The sequence below is a fragment of the Scyliorhinus torazame genome, chromosome 1, assembly GCF_047496885.1.
Source record: "Scyliorhinus torazame isolate Kashiwa2021f chromosome 1, sScyTor2.1, whole genome shotgun sequence".
Lineage (NCBI taxonomy): Eukaryota > Metazoa > Chordata > Chondrichthyes > Carcharhiniformes > Scyliorhinidae > Scyliorhinus > Scyliorhinus torazame.
The window spans coordinates 7,689,156-7,708,087 of NC_092707.1; the positions used below are offsets into that span (position 1 = coordinate 7,689,156).

The following is an 18,932-nucleotide window of genomic DNA, read 5'->3' on the forward strand; positions in this document are numbered from 1 at the left end:
CTGAATTCCTCGGTTCAGTCAGCAAGCCTGACCCCAAAGTTTCCGGTTGTCACTTTAATTTACTCTCCAACATTCTGGAACCATTTACACCTCCTTTGGACCCATCGAGAGTCATCTTTTTTTTTTTCTATCCTTGCCTGATTATCATCACTTTGTGAACGAAACGCTCCTGCCCGCCTCTACCCCAAATCAAATCAATCCCTTTTTTTTTTGGACCGCGCTCCGCAACTCTTTCCATTGTTCTGTGTTTATTTAAAACTGCTCACCTTTAGCACCACCTTGTTGTGACGAACAATCATAGACACGGTGCATTAGCTGTTCCTGCCTAACCCTGTTGAGTACTTCCAGCTGATTGTGTTCAGAGTGTTCACATTCAGTCACTAGCTTTGGCACTGCACTGGACAAGCTTTCCTTAGCAGCAATCTTTTTGCTGCCCTTCAACAAAGACCTGGAGCTTTGTGACTTGTGCAGCCAGTGAGTGGCATTTGTTTTTTGTGGTCACCATCTAGTGGACCACCAAAATGATGCCAGTGATTGAAGTCAGTGCAGAGGTATCTAATATACCTTCACCTAGGGGCTTTTCACAGTAACCTTTTGCAGTGTTAATGGAGGCCTACTTGTGACAATAAAGATTATCACTCTGCACTGTCCAGGCAGCAACCATTTCCATCTGCCCCTCCACAACTAATTACAGAAACATGCATATTGCGGAAACAAAATGCACATCAGGAAACAGCTGGCTTAGGAGTTGATTTCTCACCCTGTATACATTCCCAAGAGCCATGTGCATCAAATGATTCATCTGTATGCTGCTCCACAACATGCTGGGTGTGGGCATTCACTCACTTCACTGTGAAAATAACTTCAAAATTGATAGTTAAATCCCAAACAGACATCAAAAATCCAGAAACTTTCAGACACTTCACCTGCTGTTCCACCAACATGGCCATGTCCACAAACATGTCGTGCAACTCTCGAATGCTCGCTTCCAGTTTGATAATGTCTTTGTGGCGTGATTCAATTTCATTAAGAGCTTGCCTGGTGATCTGAGTGTCTGATATGATCTGTAAAGAAATAGATCAGGAAACTGATTGCTGCAATCTTTGGGAATTTTAACTATTTGCTTCCTTCTGGTGTTCATACAGATTTAAAAGGTCACCAGGCTGTTCCTGCAACCCACTCAGAAGGGTAGTGAGGAAGAAAACACTCCGCTTCACCATTCAAACTGGGTCACCCAGATAATCACTACAGCTCGATCAAAACCTCCACAGGGATGATACAGATACCCAAATAAGCAGTCAACTCGTCACAAACCATTTTAAGATAGTTTGCCAAGGTTAATCAAGAAATAACAGTTTGGATATGGGGTTGGTTTAGCAGTGGGCTAAACAGCTGGCTTGTAATGCAGAACAAGGCCAGCAGCGTGGGTTCAATTCCCGTACCGGCCTCTCCGAACAGGCACTGGAATGTGGCGACTAGGGGCTTTTCACAGTAACTTAATTGAAGCCTACTTGTGACAATAAGCGATTATTATTACATTAAAACTATTTAGACACCCAACCACTCTCTGCGCTGGAGCTCCACATTCTGGCTGTTCGCTGGGTAAAGAATTCCCCCCCCCGAATTTTCTATCGAGTTTATTAGTAACTACCTGAATTATGGCTTTGACTTGACAACAAACAAACATCTAGTTTACACCCACCCTACCAACTCCTCAGCTCACCTCATCATCTCCGAGACAAAAGAGCCTCAACTTGTTGAGTCTTTCCTGGTTGTTATAACATTCAGCCAAGTCAGAGTGTCTTTAAGACACAGAGAGAGATAGGTTCTTGATTAATAAGGGGATCAGGGGTTATGGGGAGAAGGCAGGAGAATGGGGATGAGAAAATATCAGCCATGATTGAATGGCGGAGCAGACTCGATGGGCCGAGTGGCCTAATTCTGCTCCTATGTCTTATGGTACCATCCTTGTAAATATTTTCTTGCATCTTCTCCACATCCTTTTCATAACAAGGAGACCAGAACCATACGCAATACTCTGTGTCCTAACCAAGGCTTGATAAGCTCAACAAATCTATTATGCTTTTTAATTCTATCGCTCTAGAAATGAACTCTAATACTTTTTGCTTTTTTATGGCATTATTAACCTGTGCCATTACTGCATCTGTATCCACATATCCCTCTGCCCAATCTAGACAATCATTTCCCAAGGTGTACGTGGCTTCCTTTTTCAGCCCATCGAAGACTGGGAAATGAATGCCACTCAGTAAACTGGGAGGATTCCCTCTTCCTGTGCTGACATGCGAGGGCAGACTTTGGGTTAATGCCTCACCTGAAAGAGGACACCTCCGACAGCATTCCTCCAGTGCTGCATCGAAGTGTTGGCCGAGGTATTAGATACGTCTCTGGCGTGGGGCTTGAACACGGAATCAGAATATCGTGATTCAGAGGTGAGACTTCAAATCACTGAGCTGCAATGGGTGGTGGCTTTCTATAAACTGTTATAAGAACACTCAGAAGATCAGGGAGCAGTTGCGGAAAGAGAAAGAGTTAATGTTTCATGTCAATGACCCATTGTCGGTTAGGACTGAAATATTAACTCACTCTCCACACATGCTGCCTGACCTGATGAGCATTTTCTGTGACCGATTTAGATTTCCACTGTCTACAGTACTTTGATCAGGAAAGTTCCATGTTTGCTTACATCAGATGTGAAGATAGATGGGTTGCCACTTTCTAACATTTCTTCCAGTTCATCATCAGTGGTCGTCTTACCAGCTGTCAAATGAAAGCAGACACAATTAACTCAAAGATTTCCAACGTGCTGTAATTCAAATTCCCAAACTGAATCTGCAGGTTACAAAGCAATATAAACGGACTTTAAAACGAAACAGAGGAACATCAGAAATCTAAATTGGTAGTGAAGTCCCCTCCTCTTTTTGCCATGAGGGCCAAACTGGGCAATTCTTAAATCAGATAAGATGGGCAACTCACAGGCGGGAACGAGTGTCTGAACGTAAAGTTACAAGTGAACACATTCCATTACAGCTGGCTTGCACTGCCCTTCGGGGAGTCCGGAATAGTAAAGGTTTGATGTCCTGCTGTTGCCGTTTCTAGCTCTTGGGTTTTCTCCTTGCCCCCATTGTCAACCCCCATATGTCTCATCATCCACTTTGTCATTTTTCTCTCCCATCTTCCATCCTATTACACACCTTCTCTGTTGTTCTTTCCTCCTTCCCCTCCCACTTCTCTCTGCCTCCATACCTGGGGAAATCTCTCTCTCTCTCTCTCCACACATGCTGCCCGACTGGTTGAATATTTCCAACATGCTGTTTATATTTCAGAGTTCCAGATTTTGTTCCAGTTATCTACATGTCTCAATTATACAACACCCAGTCATCTCTGAAAGGGGCAGACAAGGTAGAGAAAGAAAAGCTGTTTCTTATTAGCTGATTGTACAAAGACCAGAGGACACAGATTTAAAGTTTTTGCAAAAGCTGCAGGAGGCAACTTTTTATTAATTGACAGGATGTGAGTCACTGGCTCAGCCAGCATTTGCCTCCCACCCCCAAATTGAAGCTGTGGCGGGGAGCTTCCTTTTCGAACCGACAGAGCCCATGAAGTGTAGGTACACCCACCGTGTTGTTAGGGAGGGAGTTCCAGGATTTTGACCCAGTGACAGTGAAGGAACAGCGATATATTTCCAAGTCAGGATGGTGACTTCCAAGTGATATTGTTCCCCATGTGTCGGCTGCCCTCGTCCTTCTAGGCGGTGAGTTTGGAAGGTGCTGTCTGAGGAGATTTGGCGAGTTCCTGCAGTGCTTCTTGTAGATGGTACACACTGTCACAGCAGTGGAGTGAATGTTTAAGGTGGTGGAAGGGGTGCCAATCAAGCGGGCCACTTTGTCCTGGATGGTGTCAAGCTCGAGTGTTGTTGGAGCTGCACTCATCCAGGCAAGTGGTGAGCATTCCATCACACTCCTGACTTGTGCCTTGTAGAAGATGGTGGTCAGGCTTTGGGAATAATTCACAGCTCCAGGGTCCCATGTTCGATTCCGGCTTGGGTCACGGTCTGTGCGGAGTCTGCACATCCTCCCCGTGTGTGCGTGGGTTTCCTCCGGGTGCTCCGGTTTCCTCCCTCAGCCCAAAGATGAGCAGGTTAGGTGGATTGGCCATGATGAATTGCCCTTAGTGTCCAAAATTGCCCTTAGTGTTGGGTGGGGTTACTGGGTTATGGGGATAGGGGGGAGGTGTTGACCTTGGGTAGGGTGCTCTTTCCAAGGGCCGGTGCAGATTCGATGGGCCGAATGGCCTCCTTCTGCACTGTAAATTCTATGATTCTAGTCTCTGACCTGCTCTTGTAGCCACAGTCTGTATATGGATAGTCCCGTTAAGTTTCTGGTCAATGATAATCGCCAGAATGTTGATTAAACTTTCCCCAAGGACATTAAGCCCCAAAAGGAGACATTAGGGCAGGTGATACAAGAGCCAGTGACTCACACATCCTGTCAATTAATAAAAAGTTCCCTCCTGCAGCTTTTGCAAAAACTTTAAATCTGTGTCCTCTGGTCTTTGTACAATCAGCTAATAAGAAACAGCTTTTCTTTCTCTACCTTGTCTGCCCCTTTCAGAGATGACTGGGTGTTGTACAATTGAGACATGAAGATAACTGGACCAAAATCTGGAACTCTGAAATATAAACAGCATGTTGGAAATATTCAACCAGTCGTGCAGCATGTGTGGAGAGAGAGAGAGCGAGATTTCCCCAGGTATGGAGGCAGGGAGAAGTGGGAGGGGAAGGAGGAAAGATATTGGGTAATGCCAGGCCACGGAAGGATTTGGAAACAAGAGGCATTATTTAACTGGGAGTCAGTCGGACATCGAACACAGGGTAATTTGGTGCAAGTCAGACTCAGGCAGTGAAACTCAAGATGATGGAGGGTAAAACGTTAGAGGCCGTCTAGGAACGAATTGGAATAATCAAGTCTGGAAGTAGCAATGGCATGGATGAGGATTTTGGTAGATGGAATTGAGAGTGTGCCAGAGTCACGTGATATTTGGGAAGTGGGAATTATGGTCTCCGCGACAGTGCAGAGTTGAAAGCTCAACTTGGGGTCAAATATGAGGGAACAGAGTTTGTTACCAATATCTGATCGATTAAAATAGCTGAGGGAAGAAGTCAACAAGCATTTCTACGCAAGGAATTGGCTTAAAAATTATTTCCATTACACTTAATCCAAAACATAAAATTTCTATTTTGCTGTAAAATATTTTATTACTCGATGGATAGGGAGGAAATGGGAGATGAAAATACTTAGTAATTGGCGGCTGGATAGGCCAGGCGAGTTAGAGAAAACCTGACTTCACACATTCCACATCAGATGAGATCAGAGGCTGCACAATGAGTGAGGAATTATTTCAATAAACATTGGGCGTTGATGCGAATGCTTCATTGTTTCACTCTCTCTCAAGTGCAGTCTGTTACAGGATTTCAGAATTGGATGTTAAATACCCACAGTCCACAGCAAGCACACGCCAATGCATTCGGAATGTGAAAGCTAATTGCCCTGTTGGAGTTCATGAATGAGCTATTGATGCAATCTAGGTGGGTGCATTAAAAAACACAACTCTGTCATAAACTAGTACATGTTGAGCAATATGATGTTCAGAAATGTATTCAGCGTAAAGATGTAAATAATCCCTCCCTTGCTCTGCAATCTCCTCCAGCCCCCACAAACGTCTGAGACATCTGTACTTCTATTGATTTACCTCGGAACATGTTAACTATGTCAGTGGTAGACCAGACCTCGCTTAACAAGTCATTTTGACCGACAACACCTCCAACAGTGCAGCACTCCTTCAGCACTACCCTGGAGAGTCAGCCTCATGCCATTGGGCTGGGGTTTGAACCCACAAGCTTTGTGCAAGATTGCTACATGCTGAATCACAGCTGACCGTTACTGAGCCAAGTTCCAAACAGTGAAAAACTAATGTGGGGGATGACTGAAATTAACATGCATGTATTCTCCAGTTTTTTTGAACAATTCTCCTTACACTAGCAATCTGCCAAAAGGAACAACAAATTGCCTTAGCACTTGAGGTCATACCATCTTTTTCTTCACTCAATTCCATATTGTAATAATTTAACCATTAATTAGCTTGAGTGAAGATATTGCTTGGGACAATGATCTTCAGCGGGAGCTGCAAGGGTGCGGGCGTGGAGTGTGCGACCGTGCGAGGGTGCGACCAGCGAAGAGCGATGCATTTGTCCACAAAATCAAAATGCTACAGGTCAGGAGGCCATTCAGCCTGCATCAATTCTTTCCAGAACAATCCAGTTAGTGCCATTGCTGTTGCTCTTATTAGCCTTAGTTTTATTAGCTCTAATTCTGTCACATTTGCTCAAGAGTCGCCAGGTATCTTTCCGATACCGCTACGTGGTTCAAGCTCAAGTAATGATTAATAATGCAGCACACCGCTTAGTAAAAGTTAAATCAACGATCATTTATTATATGCAGCAATAAATACTTATACAATAATCCTACTTCTAGACTATTACCTACCACTAAAGGCCAATACTTGACTTTGGTGATGGCCCACCAGGTCAGGGAAACGAATGGTCTATTGAATTGGGTCTGGCCTGCGGGATTCAAAAAGGCTGGTACGGGTCGATAGTCTGGAGCACCTATCTGGTAGCGATCGCTGGAGTAACATTTAATTGTTCTTTCGTTGAAGGGTCTCGAAGGTTGCGAGCAGGAGAAGGGGGGCCGATCTGAACTTGGCCCATTATTTTTATAGTTCCCAGGGGCTTCCCGTCTCTCGGGGCGGACCTTGACCCTGGTTCCAAGTGATTGGACTTGCTCCCAATCACTGGGTTCGATATGCTCCAATAATGGGCGATTTCTTGATCGGGGGGTGGTCGTCCACCTTTCTTTGTCTCAGCCACTGCTGGCGCCGAAAAGTCTGAATCGGCTTTATGTTGCTAATGTGTAGCAATTGTTCCCGGGGATGGCCGCTTAGTATGCAGATGGCTGGGTTGATGTGCTATTAATGGTTGCAGGCATCGGTCTGGGCCGACTTCCCCAGAGCCGAATACACTGTTTTGCCTGCAGCTGTCCGTTTGCGTCCTGTTGGCTGATTTTCCCATCAGCCTCTTTCGTTCGCCATTTTAGATCGGGGTTTGACCATTTTACTCAGGAATTCGCCATTTTAGGTGGCTACACTGCCCTCCACCTTTTCCTCATATCCCTGCAGTTCTTGGAAATTCTCTCCTTGAAGTATTTATCCAATTCTCTTTTAAAGGCCACATATTCAATCACTCCCTTCACCCAGTCGTGCAGTAAATTCAAATTCAAACCGTGTTGCGTAAAACAAAAAAATGTTCTTCCTGCCACCTTTGGTTCCTTTGCCAATCACCTTAAAGCGATGCAATTTGGTTAGTGACCTTCCAGCCATTAGAAACCGTTTCTTTATCTAAACTCAGATGTTGAACATCTTTTAAACCTCCTCTTAGCCTTCACTGCCTTCGGAGCACAGCTTCTTTCTCCCATCTATCCCAGTAACTATCCTTCATCCCTGGAACCATTCAGACAATGGGAATAGAATGGGAATAATGTGAAGCTAAGCCAGAATATTTCTTAAATAACGTGAGTTTGCGAAGTGCTGGCGCCCAGAGGGACCTGGGTGTCCTCGTCTGTGAACACATGGGACTGGTTTAGCACAGAGCTAAATCGCTGGCTTTGAAAGCAGACCAAGGCAGGCCAGCAGCACTGTTCAATTCCCATACCGGCCTCCCCGAACAGGCGCCGGAATGTGGCGACTAGGGGCTTTTCACAGTAACTTAATTTGAAGCCTACTTGTGACAATAAGCTATTTTAATTTCACTAAAAGCCATCGGCAGCTACAGCAATTAGGAAGACAAATGGTATGCCAGCCTTCATTGCAAGGGGACAGAAGTAACAATGTCCTTGCTGCAATTGTGGGGAGCCTTGGTGAGACCTCACCTGAAGTATCGCGTACAGTTTTGGTTGCCTTATCTAAGGAAGTGCATCAAAAGATGGCAGGGCTGTTTTAGGAGGTTGGAGAAACTGGGTCTGTATTCTCGACTGAAGAACGGGAGATGATCTAATCAAAACTTACCAAATTCTTACTGGGAGTGACAGGATGGATGTCAGGATATTTCCCCTGGCCAGTGAGTGTAACCAGGGGACACAGTTGCAGAATAAGGGACAGGCCGTTTAATACAGAGGAGGAGGAATTGTTTTCACTCAGAGTGGTGAATCTTTGGAATTCTTGAATCCAGAGGGCTGTGGAATCACTGAAGCATGTTCAAGATAGAAACTGATAGATTTCTGGAGAATAACAACACAAATGGATGTGGCGATATTACGGGAAAGTGGTGTTGAGGTGGAGGTTAAGATGCAGATCAGCAATGATCTAATTGAGTGGTGGTGCCGGCTCTACAGGCTGAATGTTCTACACCTCTTCCTAGGTTAGTGAATTCCTGACTTACCTTGTCTATTTAGAAACCAAAGAGCTCAGGACAACCTTTCCATCTGAACTCTGATAACTGCACTCCAATCTCCAATTCCCTCGAGTAGGAAACCACAGGAGGCAGCTTATTGTAACACCATGTCTTATGTCGGCTTGATTAGCTTGTTCATCTTCGAATGATGAAACAAGCCGCATCGGCTTGTCACATCAGGAATTTCATCGAAACGTTCATTCTGCAGCTCAAATGCACTCAGTGGGGCTCCTAAAAATAACCTCTGGCAATGATTTGAAAAAAATGTATTTGAAATTATTCCTAAAAAGTCAGGAAGAACATTCCATTCCATTGTGAGAACACAGATTGCTGTCCAAAGGCAACTCAGACTTTGAATCATTGATGACTATTTGTGGAGGTTACGGTTCAAATAACAGGAAACAGTTGCCTCTGGTGGTAACGCTTATCCAGTTGCACCTTTTTCCACACATTGTAATCTCTGTAATCATACAATGCAATGGGAAATAGAGAGCGTTCTGAAGTAATGTCTCTGGGAACAGGTATCAAATTGTAAACCAAAATTAGAAGACTATTACTAGCCTCTTCGCAGACATTTCTCAATCAAAGTCCTTACAGCTACATTTGGAACCACTCCAAATTGATAAGTGCTTTGAAACCTAAACATTTGGTGACCGTTCAGCCCCTCTATTTGCTCTATTCAATTAGATGCTGGCTGATCTGAATCTTAACCTAGTCCACTCACCTTGGTTCCACAAACCTAAGCAACAATAGCACACTAGCCTCAGTCTTCACACTGAACTCCTAACATACAATCTTTGGGAAAGTGTGTTAAGGTCATACGCCCTTCTGAACTCATCTCCACCCCCCCCCCCCCCCCATCCTCATCCCCCCTTCTGAACTCTTTCCCACCCCCTCATACCCCCTTCTGAACACCCCCCACCCCCTTCTGAACACCCCCCACCCCCTTCTGAACACCCCCCACCCTCATAAGAACATAAGAACTAGGAGTAGGCCATCTGGCCCCTTGAGCCTGCTCCGCCATTCAATGAGATCATGGCTGATCTTTTGTGGACTCAGCTCCACTTTCCGGCCCGAACACCATAACCCTTAATCCCTTTATTCTTCAAAAAAACTATCCATCTTTATCTTAAAAACATTTAATGAAGGAGCCTCAACTGCTTCACTGGGCAAGGAATTCCATAGATTAACAACCCTTTGGGTGAAGAAGTTCCTCCCAAATTCAGTCCTAAATCTACTTCCCCTTATTTTGAGGCTATGCCCCCTAGTTCTGCATTCACCCGCCAATGGAAACAACCTGCCCGCATCTATCCTATCTATTCCCTTCATAATTTTATATGTTTCTATAAGATCCCCCTCATCCTTCTAAATTCCAACGAGTACAGTCCCAGTCTACTCAACCTCTCCTCGTAATCCAACCCCTTCAGCTCTGGGATTAACCTAGTGAATCTCCTCTGCACACCCTCAAGTGCCAGTACGTCCTTTCTCAAGTAAGGAGACCAAAACTGAACACAATACTTCAGGTGTGGCCTCACTAACACCTTATACAATTGCAGCATAACCTCCCTAGTCTTAAACTCCACCCCTCTAGCAATGAAGGACAAAATTCCATTTGCCTTCTTAATCACCTGTTGCACCTGTAAACCAACTTTTTGGGACTCATGCACTAGCACACCCAGGTCTCTCTGCACAGCAGCAGGTTTTAATATTTTATTAAAATAATAATCCCTTTTGCTATTATTCCTACCAAAATGGATAACCTCACATTTGTCAACACTGTATTCCATCTGCCAGACCCTAGCCCATTCACTTAACCTATCCAAATCCCTCTGTAGAGCTCCGGTATCCTCTGCACTTTTTGCTATACCACTCATCTTAGTGTCGTCTGCAAACTTGGACACATTGCCCTTTGATCCCCAACTCCAAATCATCTATGTAAATTGTGAACAATTGTGGGCCCAAACCTGAAACCTTATACCCCCTTCTGAACACCCTACCCCCCATACCCCCTTCTGAACTCCCCCCCCCCCCATACCCCCTTCTAAACTCCATTCCCCATGCCCCCTTCTAAACTCCCCACCCCAACAAACCCCCTTCTAAACTCCCCCCCCCACCCATACCCCCTTCTAAACTCCCCCCCATACCCCCTTCTAATCTCCCCCCATACCCCTTTCTAAACTCCCCCCCCACCATACCCCCTTCTAAACTCCCCCCCCCACCATACCCCCTTCTAAACTCCCCCCCCCATGCCCCCTTCTAAACACCCCCCATCAAATCTCCCCCCCATACCCCTTTCTAAACTCCCCCCCACCATACCCCCTTCTAAACTCCCCCCATGCCCCCTTCTAAACACACCCCCATCCCCCTTCTAAACTCCCCCCATACCCCATTCTAAACTCACCCCCCATACCCCCTAAACTCCACCCCATACCCCTTTCTAAACTCACCCCACATACCCCCTTCTAAACTCCCCCCCCATACCCCCTTCTAAACTCCCCACCCCATACCCCCTTCTGAACTTGGCCCCCCCATACACCCTCTCAACACCCCCCCCCATACCCCCTTCTGAACTCCCCTCCCCCCCACCATGCCCTCTTCTGAACTCCCCCTCGCCCATACCCCCTTCTAACCTCCCCCCCCATGCCCCCTTCTAAACCCACCCCCCCATACCCCCTTCTAAACTCCCCCCCCACCCAATACAACCTTCTGAACTCCCCCTCCCATACCCCCTTCTGAACTCCGCCTCCCATACCCACTTCTGAACTCCCCACCCATACCGCCTTCTGAACTCCCCACCCCATACCCCCTTCTGAACTCGGCCCACCCATACACCCTCTCAACTCTCCCCCCCCCCCCCCCGCCCATACCCCCTTCTGAACTCCCCTCCCCCCCACCATGCCCTCTTCTGAACTCCCCCCTCGCACATACCCCCTTCTAAACTCCCCCCATACCCCCTTCTGCACTCCCACCCCCGCCCATACCCCCTTCTGAACTCCCCACCCCATACCCCCTTCTGAACTTCGTCCCCCATACCCCTTCTGAACATCCTCCCCCCCCCACCACTACCCCCTTCTGAACATCCCCCCTGCCCATACCCACTTCTGAACTCCGCCCCCCACCCCTACCCCCTTCTGAACTACCCCCCCCGCCTGCTCATACCCCCTTCTGAACTCTTCCCCCCCTGCTCATACCCCCTTCTGAACTCCCCCCCCCATACCCCCTTCTAAATCCCCCCCATACCCCCTTCTAAACTCCCCCCATAACCTTCTAAACTCCCCCCCCATACCCTTTTAAACTCCCCCCCCCATACCCCCTTCTAAACTTCCCCCCCCCCAATACCACCTTCTGAACTCCCGCTCCCATACCCCCTTCTGAACATCCCGCCTGCCCATACCCCCTTCTGAACTCCCCCCCCCCCCCCGCGCCCCCATACCCCCTTCTGAACTCCCCACCCCATGCCCCCTTCTGAAACCCCCCCGCACCCATACCCCCTTCTGAACTCCCCACCCCATACCCACTTCTGAACTCCGCCCCCCCCACCCCTACCCCCTTGTGAACATCCCCCTGCCCATACCCCCTTCTGAACTCCCCGCCCCCCCATACCCCCTTCTGAATTCCCCCCATACCCTTCTAAACTCCCCCCATACCCCCTTCTAAACTCACGCCCCCATACCCCCTTCTAAACCCCCCCCCGTACCCCCTTCTAAACTCCCCCCCATCTAAACTCCCCTCCATACCCTTCTAAACTCTCCCCCCCCATACCCCCTTCTAAACTCACCCCCCCCAATACCACCCTCTGAACCCCCCCTCCTAAACCCCCTTCTGAACATCCCCCCTGCCCATACCCCCTTTTGAACTCCCCACCCCCCCCATACCCCCTTCTGAACTCCCCACCCCATGCCCCCTTCTGAACCCCCCCTCCGCCCATACCCCCTTCTGTACTCCCCACCCCATACCCACTTCTGAACTCCGCCCCCCACCCCTACCCCCTTCTGAACATCCCCCCTGCCCATACCCCCTTCTGAACTCCCCCCCCCCCCCGCCTGCTCATACCCCCTTCTGAACTCACCCCCCCCATACCCCCTTCTAAACTCCCCCCCCATACCCCCTTCTAAACTCCCCCCCCATACCCCCTTCTAAACTCCCCCCATACCCTTCTAAACTCCCCCCCATACCCCCTTCTAAACTCACGCCCCCATACCCCCTTCTAAACTCCCCCCCCCGTACCCCCCATCTAAACTCCCCCACATACCCTTCTAAACTCCCCCCCCATACCCCCTTCTAAACTCCCCCCCCCCCATACCACCTTCTGAACTCCCCCTCCCATACCCCCTTCTGAACATCCCCCCTGCCCATACCCCCTTCTGAACTCCCCACCCCCCCCCATACCCTTCTGAACTCCCCACCCCATGCCCCCTTCTGAACCCCCCCTCTGCCCATACCCCCTTCTGAACTCCCCACCCCATACCCACTTCTGAACTCCGCCCCCCACCCCTACCCCCTTCTGAACATCCCCCCTGCCCATACCCCCTTCTGAACTCTCCCCCCCCCGCCTGCTCATACCCCCTTCTGAACTCCCCCCCCATACCCCCTTCTAAACTCCCCCCATACCCCCTTCTAAACTCCCCCCATACCCTTCTAAACTCCCCCCCCATACCCCCTTCTAAACTCACGCCCCCATACCCCCTTCTAAACTCCCCCCCATACCCCCTTCTAAACTCCCCCCCCCCCATCTAAACTCCCCCACATACCCTTCTAAACTCCCCCCCCATACCCCCTTCTAAACTCTTCCCCCCCCCCCAATACCACCTTCTGAACTCCCCCTCCCATCCCCCCTTCTGAACATCCCCCCTTCTGAACTCCCCCCCTGCTCTTACCCCCTTCTGAACTCTTTCCCCCTCCCCTGCTCATACCCCCTTCTGAACTCCCCCTTCCCCCCCCCCACCCCCCCATCAGGAGGGATAATTTCTCTCCACTCTGCCGAACCTTTTCACCATTTTAAACACTTCAGATCATTCCTCAACCTGCAATCCTCAAGGGAATTTTGTTTTGCCGATGAGATAATTTTCCTGAAACGTTAACTCTTTCTCTCCAACAGATGCTGCCGATTTCCAGGATTTTGTTCATATTTTCAAGGATATATAAGCATTGCCCACGTGACCTGTCACAGTTTAACTCTTTAATCCCATTATTCGGTTGGAAGCGGTCTTCCCATTCCAGGGCCAATAATATTTTTCATGAGACGCAATGCCCTGAAATGAATGTATTACAATGGCAGATTTACAGGAGAAACGACGGGGGGGGGGGGGGGGGGGGGGGGGGGGCAGGCGGCGGCATGGTAGCACAGTGGTTAGCACAGTTGCTTCAAAGCGCCAGGATCCCAGGTTCGATTCCCGGCTTGGGTCACTGTCTGTGCGGAGTCTGCGCGTTCTCCCCGTGTCCTGCGTGGGTTTCCTCCGGGTGCTCCGGTTTCCTCCCACAGTCCAAAGATGTGCAGGTTAGGTGGATTGGCCATGCTAAATTGCCCTCAAGTGTCCAAAAAAATGTTAGGTGGGGTTACTGAGGGTGGAGGTGTGGGGTTAGGTAGGGTGCCCTTTCCAAGGGCCGGTGCAGATTCAAAGGGCCAAAATGGTCTCCTTCTGCACTGTAAATTCTCTGATTCTATGATAAACATCGGCATGGGCTGTTTGAGTTATATGGCCTGTTGTGCTGTAAATTCTATGTAACCCAACAACATCAACTGGATTTCTGATCAAGGATCTGGGCAACTAGAGCATAACTTCCACATGTTTGAATTCCAACATCACACAAAGCTTCGCCAAACACCAGGTTCCACTTGCCCTCAGTTCCATTCATTGTAAGTGAATAAAACGACCATACTCAAGGGATTCAGGAAAACCAGGTCTAATGTAGGGCTGCGGTTTGTATCTACTCAATGCAAAGAGTAGACACCTCATTAAGATTCACTCACTGATCTCAAGTTGCCGTTGAATTCGTCCTTTGCTGCGCTCTCTGAAGATGATCTGAATCTCGTTGTACTCGGTCATAACATTTGCAAATTTCCGGGACAGAGTCGAATGCTGAAATGCAAAGGAGGAAAATTCTTTATTGGAAGCAAAGAATCGGACTTCAGATCTGCGTATTTGTGAATACAGATGCCATTGAATGATGTAAATGGAAAATGATCAGCAGGAAAAATGAGAAACTGATGTGACATATAGACAAGGCTTCTGAATCCCCACACAAATGTTAAACCTTGGGCATAATTGTCTCCTGTTCTGTTACCACTCTGGGTATAATTATAACATAAATTACATCAACAGAACTGATTTTCCTGCAGGTTGCAATTGTGTGTTTGATTTGATTGATTTATTTATTGTCACATGTACCGAAGTACCGTGAAAAGCATTTTTCGGCGGCCAAGGGAACGTACACAGTAGACAAAAATAATAATCAAAAAAGTGCATCAACAAATAGTGATTGGTTACAGTGCGGAGCAAGGGCCAACAAAGCAAATACATGAGCAAGAGCTGTGTGCACTCATGTATGTGTGTTGTGATGTATGTGCGCACATGGAATTCTAACTTGTATTCACGCTGGGAAGCCTAGTTTTGTTTTATTAATGATGTGGAGATGCCGGCGTTGGACTGGGGTGAGCACAGTACGAAGTCTTACAACACCAGGTTAAAGTCCAACAGGTTTGTTTCAATGTCACTAGCTTTCGGAGCGCTGCTCCTTCCTCAGGTGAATGAAGAGGTCTGTTCCAGAGACACATATATAGACAAGTTCAAAGATGCCAAACAATGCTTGGAATGCGAGCATTAGCAGGTGATTAAATCTTTACAGATCCAGAGATGGGGTAACCCCAGGTTAAAGAGGTGTGAATTGTCTCAAGCCAGGACAGTTGGTAGGATTTCGCAGGCCAGATGGTGGGGGATGAATGTAATGCGACATGAATCCCAGGTCCCGGTTGAGGCCGCACTCACGTGTGCGGAACTTGGCTATAAGTTTCTGCTCGGCGATTCTGCGTTGTCGCGGGTCCTGAAGGCCGCCTTGGAGAACGCTTACCCGGAGATCAGAGGCTGAATGCCCTTGACTGCTGAAGTGTTCCCCGACTGGAAGGGAACATTCCTGCCTGGTGATTGTTGCGCGATGTCCATTCATTCGTTGTCGCAGCGTCTGCATGGTCTCGCCAATGTACCACGCTTCGGGACATCCTTTCCTGCAGCGTATGAGGTAGACAACGTTGGCCGAGTCGCACGAGTATGTACCGCGTACCTGGTGGGTGGTGTTCTCACGTGTAATAGTGGTATCCATGTCGATGATCTGGCACGTCTTGCAGAGATTGCCATGACAGGGTTGTGTGGTGACCTCAACCGGGACCTGGGATTCATGTCGCATTACATTCATTCCCCACCATCTGGCCTGTGAAATCCTACCAACTGTCCTGGCTTGATACAATTCACACCTCTTTAACCTGGGGTTACCCCATCTCTGGATCTGTAAAGATTTAATCACCTGCTAATGCTCGCATTCCAAGCATTGTTTGGCATCTTTGAATTTGTCTATATATGTGTCTCTGGAACAGACCTCTTCATTCACCTGAGGAAGGAGCAGCGCTCCGAAAGCTAGTGACATCGAAACAAACCTGTTGGACTTTAACCTGGTGTTGTAAGACTTCGTATTGTTTTATTAAGAGAGACATCATTCAGAGAATTGTTCAGAATATTCCAGACTGCTTTAACACACGCAGCGTCTGGTGGTGAGCCTAAACCCATGGAAACTACATGGAGAACAGTTTTCTTTCCGGAAACATCCTATCTCATAGATTCTCATAGAATTTACACTGCAGAAGGAGGCCCTTCGGCCCATCGAGTCTGCATCGGTTCTTGGAAAGAGCACCCTATCCAAGGTCAACACCTCCACCCTATCCCCATAACCTCACCCAACACTAAGGGCAATTTATCACGGCCAATCCACCTAACCTAACCTGCACATCTTTGGACTGTGGGAGGAAACCGGAACACCCGGAGGAAACCTATGCACACACTGGGAGGATGTGCAGACTCCGCACAGACAGTGACCCAAGCTGGAATCGAACCTGGGACTCTGGAGCTGTGAAGAAATTGTGATATCCACAATGCTACCGTGCTGCCCTATCTGGATTGACAGCTCTTCACCAACTCGGATCATGTTCAACTTCACCAGTGAATTAACCCCTCACATTGGGGAACAATGTCTCAGCCTGTCACAGGGTTCAGAGACCATTCACCTCACATAATCCCTGTACAGTCAGACATGCCCACAATGTGTTACTCACTGATATGTCCCGAGTCCTGCTTCGATATTGACAACAAAAAAAAAAAACCAATCCTACATACATCGAAAAAAAATCAATCGAAATCTCAAAATATATTGTTTGTACACCCCATCCTTCACATCAATTCAATTCTATCTTGGAGTTCTCATGAACACAATCACAGAAAATAAGAGCATAAAATGCAAGAACAAAAGGAGGCCATTCAGCCCACTGAGTTTGTTCTGCCATTCAACGAGGATACAACTGATCTGATATAATAATCCTCAACGGAAGAGAAAATGCTGGAAAATCTCAGCAGGTCTGGCAGCATCTGCAGGGAGAGAAAAGAGCTAACGTTTCGAGTCCGATGACTCTTTGTCAAAGCTAACAGACAGAGAAAGTGGGAAATATTTATACTGTGGAGTGAGAATGAAAGATGAGTCATAGCCACAGAAACCCAGGGAAGCCGGGTGCTAATGGCCACAGAAACCACGGGGAAAGAGCGCTAATGGCCACAGAAACCAAGGGGAAAGAGTGCTAATGGCAGTCCCCAGAGAGGACAAAAGGTGTGAAAGGCCAAACAGCAGAGAAACTAACATCAGAGGGTGAACTGTAGATGTGGGGGGAGTGGGAGGGGAACAAAGAGGAGACAGGTGAAGGAAAGGTGGCTAAGATTGGGGGGGGAGGGGGATTTAACTGTATATTAAGAAAGAAAGAAAGGGTAAAAGACAGTTAAAATGAAATGAAAACAAATGGGTCGAGGTGGGGTAGAGCTGATCTGAAGTTGTTGAATTTGATGTTGAGACTGGAAGATGAGGTGTTGTTCCTCCAGTTTGCGTTGAGCTTCACTGGAACATGGCAGCAGGCCAAGAACAGACACGTGGGCATGGGAGCAGGGTCTTGTGTTAAAATAGCAAGCAACAGGAAGGTCAGGGTCCTGAATGCGCACAGACCGAAGATGCTCAGCAAAGCGATCACCCAGTCTGCGTTTGGTCTCTCCGATATGGAGGAGACCACATTGGGAGCAGCGAATGCAATAGACCAGATTGGAAGAGATGCAAGTGAAACGCTGCTTAACCTGCAATGAGTGTTTTGGGCCTGGGATGTTAAGCATGGAAGAGGTAATGGGGCAGGCGTTACACCTTCTGCGATTGCATGGGAAGGTGCCATGGGTGATGGGAGAGGTACTGGGTATGGTGGAGGAGTGGACTAGATTGTCTCGGAGGGAACGGTCTCTGCGGAATGCTGACAGAGGGAGTGAAGGAAAGATGTGTTTGGTGATGGCATCACGCTGGGGGTGGCGAAAATGGCGGAGGATTTGGAGGCTGGTGGGATGAAATGTGAGAACGAGGGGGACTCGATCCTTGTTCTGGGAGGGAGTGGAGGGGGCGAGGGTAGTGGTGCGGGAGATGGACCGCACACTGTTGAGGGCCCTGTCTACAACTTTTTGAAGCACCATTTTGGAAAGTGGCACCATCGGAACAAATGCAACGGAGGCGAAGCAGTCGAGAGAAAGGGATGGAGTCCTTACAGGGTGTAGGGTGCGAAGAGCTGTAGTCCAGATAGCTGTGGGGGTCAGTGGGCTGGTTCCACTGACCTCCACCCCAGTCGGATTTGTCGCCAGGCAGTGGCTACACACACACACACACTCTTTGGGATTACAGAAACCGATGCCTGATGCAAAAAACTTCCCCGTACATCCACCTCACTTGGCAGTACATTCCAGGCCACAACCACCCTCTGTGTAAAACACTTCCCTGTACATCTCCACTGAACCTTTCCCCCTTCACCTTGAACTTGTGCCCCCTTGTCATTGTCATTAATGCCCTGGGAAAAAGCCTCCCAATTGTTTACCCTATCTATACCCCTCAATTTTATAAACTTCTATCAGGTCGCCCCTTAGCCTCCGTCTGTCTAGGGAGAACAATCCCAGTTTATTCAATCTCTCCTCATGGCTAATACCCTCCATATCAGGCAACGTCCTGGTTAACCTCTTCTGCTCTCTCTCCAAAGCCGCCAGGTCCCTGCCACTGCGAAGCAACAGTGCTAATACTGTGCTACCATGCCTACCAACACAACTGGTGCTCTGTCCAAAACCCCGCTCACTAT

At 48.1% G+C, this 18,932-nt stretch overlaps 1 protein-coding gene across 2 annotated transcripts in view; it reads right to left on the reverse strand.

Annotated features, from left to right (window-relative positions):
• Positions 1 to 18,932, reverse strand: part of LOC140430132 (syntaxin-2-like) — a 110,232-nt gene that overhangs the window by 21,635 nt on the left and 69,665 nt on the right. For both annotated transcript variants that reach the window (XM_072517683.1, XM_072517651.1), the window contains exons 6-8: positions 14,496 to 14,604; positions 2,705 to 2,778; positions 927 to 1,064 (exon numbers count right to left, since the gene is read on the reverse strand). In XM_072517683.1, the coding sequence (XP_072373784.1) occupies positions 927 to 1,064; positions 2,705 to 2,778; positions 14,496 to 14,604 (321 nt within the window). The remainder of the gene's footprint in view (positions 1 to 926; positions 1,065 to 2,704; positions 2,779 to 14,495; positions 14,605 to 18,932) is intronic.